The 7,509-nt window shown below is 38.6% G+C and overlaps 1 protein-coding gene across 2 annotated transcripts in view; it reads left to right on the forward strand.

Moving 5' to 3' along the window:
* Positions 1–6,909, forward strand: part of TTC27 (tetratricopeptide repeat domain 27) — a 180,497-nt gene extending 173,588 nt beyond the window's left edge. The window contains exons 19-20 of one of the 2 annotated variants that reach the window (XM_024732349.1): positions 1,962–2,062; positions 5,801–6,909. In XM_024732349.1, coding sequence (XP_024588117.1) covers positions 1,962–2,062; positions 5,801–5,875 — 176 coding nt within the window. In that variant the 3' untranslated portion in view covers positions 5,876–6,909. The remainder of the gene's footprint in view (positions 1–1,961; positions 2,063–5,800) is intronic. The other variant, XM_024732340.1, reaches the window with a different exon arrangement.
* Positions 6,910–7,509: the final 600 nt, after the last annotated feature.

Consider the following 7,509-nt stretch of genomic DNA (forward strand, 5'->3'; position numbering starts at 1 on the left):
AGCAAGACATTAAATATTATTTATTCCAAGTTAGTTTTATTCTTCTAGAATTTCTCATTTTGTGCATGTTTTATTATTTTTTTTCTTTCTTAATTCAGCAACATTTTATTTTGCCCCTCTGCTCATTAGGCATTTACTGTCTTTTTTTTTCTTTTTTTATATATACACATTCATATATATATATATATATGTGTGTGTGTATTTAAAAACATTTTTTAACATCTTTATTGGAGTATAATTGCTTTACAATGGTGTGTTAGTATCTCCTGTATAACAAAGTGAATCAGCTACACATATATCCTCATATCCCCTCCCTTTTGAGCCTCCTTCACATTCTCACTATCCCACCCCTCTAAATGGTCACAAAGCACCAAGCTGATCTCCCTGTGCCGTGTGGCTGCTTCCCACTAGCTATATATTTTATATTTGGTAGTGTGTATATGTCAATGCTACTCTCTCACCTCGTCCCAGCTTCCCCTCCCCACCCTGTGTCCTCAAATCCATTCTCTACATCTGCATCTTTATTCCTGTCCTGCTCCTAGGTTCATCAGAACCATCTTTTTTTACATTCCATATATATGTGTTAGCCTATGGGATTTGTTTTTCTGTTTCTAACTTCACTCTGTATGACAGACTGAAGGTCCATCAACCTCACTACAAATAACTCAATTTCACTTCTTTTTATGGCTGAGTAATATTCCATTGTATCTATGTGCCACATCTTCTTTATCCATTCATCTGTCGATGGACACTTAGGTTGCTTCCATGTCCTGGCTATTGTAAATAGAGCTGCAGTGAGCATTGTGATACATGACTCTTTATGAATTATGGTTTTCTCAGGGTATAGAGGCATTATATTTTTACAAAGCTCTTCACTTGTTCTTTTTTTTTTTAAATTAATTTATTTGGCTGTGTTGTGTCTTCGTTGCTGCGCAGGGGCTTTCTCTAGTTGTGTTGAGCGGGAGCTCCTCTTCATTGTGGTGCGCAGGCTTCTCATTGCAGTGGGTTCTCTTGCTGCAGAGCATGGGCTCTAGGCATGCAGGCTTCAGTAGTTGGGGCACGTGGGCTCTAGAGCACAGGCTCAGTAGTTGTGGCGCACAGGCTTAGTTGCTCTGCGGCATGTGGTATCCTCCCGGACCAGGGCTCGAATCTGTGTCCCCTGCATTGGCAGGTGGATTCTTAACCACTGTGCTTTAACCACTTGTTCTTAAAAAGCATTAATAGGCAGGCCCTGTGCTAGGAAGGGTTACACACTCTTGATAATTTCAAGTTTTAGGAAAATGGGCTCTCCAGAATGCTGGAGGTAGAGGTGTCGGGAATGAGTGACTGTCCTCTCCCCCACTTCTTGCTAATGGATACCAAGCATGGCTTAGTGACCCCAGAGCCTGGTCATGGTCACATTCCCTAAATGCAGGCACCTAGGTTGTTGGCGTCACTTCTTCCAGAATGGTGATGTAAACTCTGAATACGAAAATGCAGTAAGAATTGAGCTGTAAATATCTGGCATGTCACTTCTTTGGGCTGGTGTCATCCGCAATTGTGATTCCGCATTAGGGACTCAGTACCGTGAGAAGCCACATTAAGATGAGCTGCATATGTTTTTGTTCTCTGTGGGTACCTTGTGTTCAATTAGACCTTGTCTCTGCCTAATTTCATTACTCTGTGCTTGTGTGTGTGCACTTGCGTGTGTGTTTTCACGGTCCATTCCCAACAGTCTGTAACTCACCAAATATCCCTCATTTTCCTCAGAATTTTCCTTTTAGCAATAAGCTATCCTTCTTAAGGAATAAAAGGCAAATTTATGCATATAACTTATTTTCCTTTCACCAAAATAAAACTTGTCTCGTAGAAATATTTCTGAAGTCTGTTACTATAAAATCCTAATTAACTAATTGGTTTTTGTACTTACAAATTATCATTATCAATTTTTAATGGATGTTTTCCCCATATTTATCTTCCAGTGGCTATAAAATGCAGTAGAAGCAAATCCAGTCCCCAAGAGGCTATACAAGTGCTTTCTTCAGTTCGACTCAATTTACGGGGCTTGTTATCTAAAGCAAAGGTGAGAGTGAAATGTGAATTAATTAGAATTACCATAGAAAATAAAAGGTCTTTGGTATCAGCCAGCTGCTCTTAAGTCTTCTTTTACATGAAGGATAATTTTAGGCCCATGTTATATTTTAGACATCAGCCCCCAGGTGATTAGTTGTACTGGTGAGGAGATCATTGACCCAGTGGCTAAATCACCCTACACATGGGTAACTTAGGAGTCTTTGAAATTAATATTTATAATCCAGCTCTTGATGCTTTCTTTAAGTCAAATTAAAACACTGCTCTACTACTTACTATCACTTTTTCCCGAAGTGTGGCATATATACTACTAGTAGCACTTGGGTAAACACTTTATTTTAATATGTATTTATTTCAGTGCATGTTAGAAAAAGTATAACTAGCATATCAAACCTACAATTTCATGAATATTATTGCTTATTTTCTATTTACAGTAGTGTTCTAATGTTTCCTTTAAAATACTTTTATTTAAATAAAAAATTGATTTAGAGACGAATATTAAGTAGGTGATATATGGATTTGACAAAAATATTAAGGTAGATAGGTTGACTCAAGCCTGACAACTAAAACATACGCTATCAGATTACAAATACCAACCTATGAACCAGTGCTAGGATGGGGACACCCGAGAATTATGGAGGGAGGTTTTTTGAAGATTGGACTCTACATCTCTACCTGTGACAGATTGGGTCTGGGACAGAGCCTGGGAAATTTGTGTTAAATTTCCCAGGTAATTCTAACATGCAGCCAGGTTTGGAGTACACCTCAGGAGCAAAATTTAAAGGAATATAACTTCTAATGCACTTTAGCACTTTTTTTCCTAATCTTTCCTTGCCTTCACTATTTAATCCTGGGTTGCAAACTAATTTTACTTCACTTCTGAGAGCAAGTCCATGGCAAGTGAAGGTCACTTCTGGACACGTGTAATAACCTTTCCAGACTATGCTTTATATTAATTGATGATCTTTTCAGATCACAGCATCATTTTTGCCTCTTTAGATTATTAACTCACTTTTCTGTCCTTATTAGTCTGCATGCTGGAACCAGGTTTCTGTAATCTACCTGGGGAAACTATATTTCCTCCCAACAGGAAACTTCAAACAACTTCCGATTATGAGTCTCTCAGAAAACTGCAAGAGCTCTCTCAAAGAAAGTCAAGGTAGCAGACTTTTCCTGTGACTCTCCTTCCCAAATTGGGAGCTAATTTTCCTAGTTTTGGTGAGATCACTAACCTACCCATGATTGTTTATTTCTTCAGGATGTACTCTACAGATTTCCCTATTCTGTGCAAAGCTTTTTCTTATAATGTATTAATTTTACATAAACCTCTACTTATACGACTTAAATAGTCTTGTCTGTACTACCCATCCATTCATATTGTGGAACTCCAAACATTGAAAATGAGACCTCAGAACATCATCTGTATTTAGATTTTGTTCTCATTAGATCGCAACTGGATTATCCGAAAATGGGAAAAATTGCTTCCCAACGTCTCCTTTGAAAGCACCTTTTTGCATATAATATTTGGGAGTCTCTGATTTTGTAGTAAATCATATGCCTTCTCTACTTTTTCAACAAATTGGGTTTGCTAAGCAGAATTGCCTTCCAAAAGAACACTTTTGCAGAACACTTTAAAAAGTGAAAATGGGGCTTCCCTGGTGGCTCAGTGGTTGAGAATCTGCCTGCCAATGCAGGGGACACGGGTTCGAGCCCTGGTCTGGGAGGATCCCACGTGCCACGGAGCAGCTAGGCCCGTGAGCCACAGCTACTGAGCCTGCATGTCTGGAGCTTGTGCTCCGCAACAAGAGAGGCCGCGACAGTGAGAGGCCTGCGCACCGCGATGAAGAGTGGCCCCCGCTCGCTGCAACTGGAGAAAGCCCTCGCACGGAAACGAAGACCCAACACAGCCAAAAATAATAAATAAATAAATTAATTTTTTTTTAAAAAAGTGAAAATGAATGACGATAACTGTGTTAAATAGCAGGCTTGGTTTGCCTGAATCTCTGGTCTTTTCTTGCCAGGCCTGGGACTTCATGGAATTAAACTCCTAGGTAGAACCTAGAGATTCACCTAAAGTCATGAAGTCCCTGCTTGGCCAGGACACAGTAACTCCTCGGCCCTCAGCACCCTGTCCTTGTACAGATTTGCTGCAGGGGGTCATGAGGGCAGTTGGTGAAAACGCTGGGGAGCCTGGAGACAGAACAGATTTACCACTTACACTCCATGGGATCCTCAGCAAATTATTCATTCTTTCTACGCCTCAGTTTCTTTCTGCTTTCTCCTTACTTTATAGGGAAGTGATGCACACTATTTTTTAATTAATTTATTTATTTTTGGCTGCATTGGGTCTTTGTTGCTGTGTGTGTTTCTCTAGTTGCGGCGAGCGGGGGCTAGTCTTCGTTGTGGTGCACGGGCTTCTCATTGTGGAACACGGGCTCTAGGCACGCGGGCTTCAGTAGTTGTGGCTTGCGGACCCTAGAGCGCAGGCTCAGTAGTTGTGGCTCATGGGCTTAATTGCTCCGCGGCATGTGGGATCTTCCCAGACCAGGGATCAAACCTGTGTCCCCTGCATTGTCAGGTGGATTCTTAACCACTGCGCCACCAGGGAAGTCCCAGTGGTGCAGATATATGATGATTTGCAAGTACTGTAATTCTTAGTGAAAACAAACATGCTATGTGAGTCCAAGTTACTTTCCTCAAAGGTGTTTTCTCTACTGATCACATCTCAGTGGTTGGTATGTCAATCTGTTGTGAAATGCTGTACACGGTGTGACTACACAGTAATGTGGCAAAGCTTTGCAAAGCATTTTTGAAGTTCTGCATTCAAGTGAATGTTCTTTGCTCCGTAAATCACTATGAGAAACTCTAAGCTTACTGTAGTGATGATGCCGTCACTCAGAACATCTTCAGGATTCCCTTTTTAAAATAGCTGTCAGAACAATTGCTATCATCTATGGTGGTAATAAATAGTTATATTGTAATGGTAAATCTGATTTTTGTAAACAAATCATCTAGTCAGTTGTGATGAAAAAGATTTATGGTAAACTGAGTAAATTACATTTCTGATTAAAACACACACACACACACACACACACACACACACACACACACACACACACACACAGAGTCATAAAATCCTGAAGCTGATTTTCTTGGGTGCCTATACCGGCTCAGCAGGCAGCTTCTAGAGAGGCATTCCAGAATGTTTCAGCCATGGTGGCATTATTGGAGTATGTTGCAATATGCCTCCCAAGGCAATTCCTTTTACTGAAGGAGGGCACTTTTATTTTGCTGGGCTTTTTTGCTGTCACCAAATTTTGATGATCTTTGTGGCCTCTGAGTCCTAAGACATATTAATTTTCAAATAATTAGCATAAAAGTATGATTTATATGAACTTGAATATAAAATACATTTGTTTTGCTTGTATACACAAAGAATAGATTTCTTTTGTTTGGATGAATGATGTCTCTTTATCCAAAAACCATCTTATGACATTGAAATGAATAATATAATCAACATTCAAGGCAACCATTTTGAAGAGCAGAGCTGATTTGAATTTACAAGTTCAGGCATATTGTTTGATTCATCCTTTAATTGTTGCAGCTTGTATATTTCAGGATGGTGAATAGAACAAATACTGTTGCTACTATTATGTATTATTAAGCAAAGGGAATTTTAATTCTGTACTCTATCTATATTATTTTAAAGAGATTTTCATTGTTTTGATAGTTCTGCCTTGTTCTTTATGTTGCAGCAACTTTTTACAGATGTGGTAAGTGGAGAAATTTCCAGGGAGTTAGCTGATGAAACAGCAGCAATGGACACCTTAGTAACAGAGCTTCAAGACCTAAGCAACCAATTTCGAAATCAGTATTGACCATCCTTGGAACAGCTTCTGGAAAAGGTGCTTCACCTTCTGGAATTTCTCTTATACCTGTGTATCTAAACCACAAGATACTAATTTTTTTAATAAATTTCTCTTGTATGGGTAACATTCTTGCTTTCGTGATCTTTCCAAATGTTTGAACTTTCTGAAATACATTAAATAAAATGTTCCTTCCTTCTTTCTTTAGGCTTAATTACAGTTGAATTCACTATTTTTATTATCCTTCAGGTGTTTCAGCACAAAGAGCAAAAAAAATGTAGTTTTCTTTTTAGCATAGGGTTTATTCTGTCACAGCCTAAAATGAATTAGATCATTCTTTGGAAAAAGTCTAAACAGGAAAAAAAGAAATCACACGCTACAAGTGTGTGGAATCATTAGATTGGCTAATGTATTATCCAAAAGTGATAAAAGAGTACTTATGGTGATGGAAACCTTTACGCTTCTTGAGATTTTGTATTTGGGTCCAAAAGATACGGGCTTGGCTAAGTTAGAAATGTGGGTATGGTTTAACTTCTAAATCAGGGAAAATGCAAGAAAAAAATGACATAACTCAAATTTTGACTCAGCCATTAGCCACTAGTAACCAGGCTGACCCTCATTGTGTATACTGCCAGCCCTAAAGATGGTTATTTAATAAGGTTATTATGAGTGAAGACAGCTATAAATGGTGCCATATTACAAAAATGCCAAAGTAAAATGTTTTCTTAGTAATGTCTATGGAAACAAATATTGAAGGCAGCAGCTGAGCTTAATAATCTTACTACAAAAGTCATAGTAAGGAATTTGAAGTCCTGGCTTGGGTTGCTGAATATTGGGTCCCATGCATAAGTCATTTGACCCTTGCTGTTTTCCATGTTCTTATTTATAAAATGTGAATAATTTCTATCCCTTGCTGCTTTGTGAGTTTCTACTGCCTTTGGAAATTTAAAAATATGTAATCCACAAATGTAAGTATTCTGACCATTAAAAAAAAAGTTTTTAAAAGCTTTCATCAATGAATTTTGGTTATGAATGCTTAGCAGGGCTTCTTTTACTTAACCACCTGCTTCTCTTTTCTAGTATCATACTAGCCTAAAAAAAAAAGCTGATGTATGTCTCAAAGCAGTTTCTCTTACAGGAGATGCAGTAACTATGAGAAAGACCAGTAAAATGATGTAGTAGCATGAATTAACATTAAATGTCCACTTGAATCTTTTATGGAAGCCATTGGGGAATAGGTGGGTGGGTGGATGGTTGGATGGAGGGAACGAGGTTTTAAGATTAAAACCTCTTTATCGGTACCTAGTTGTGAACCCCAATAGAAAACAGATAAATACTGAAAAGGGTAAAGATTTCAGGAATCGAGTAGAAGATTGAAGAAGAATTTCCAGGTTTTAGAAGTTTTTAGTTCTCAGTTTGTTTTCCTTTGGGTTCAAAGTAGAAAGGCACTGGTGAGTGTGAACTGCCGCAAACCAAGTCCTAAAAGGATTATTACCTTCCAGTCCTATTTTCAAATGCTATAGTGGACCAAAGTCTCCAGGAAGCTGCCCTACACCTCTTTTTTCTTGGGATG

This window comes from Neophocaena asiaeorientalis, unplaced genomic scaffold (assembly GCF_003031525.2).
Source record: "Neophocaena asiaeorientalis asiaeorientalis breed wild unplaced genomic scaffold, Neophocaena_asiaeorientalis_V1.1 scaffold18, whole genome shotgun sequence".
Taxonomy (NCBI): domain Eukaryota; kingdom Metazoa; phylum Chordata; class Mammalia; order Artiodactyla; family Phocoenidae; genus Neophocaena; species Neophocaena asiaeorientalis.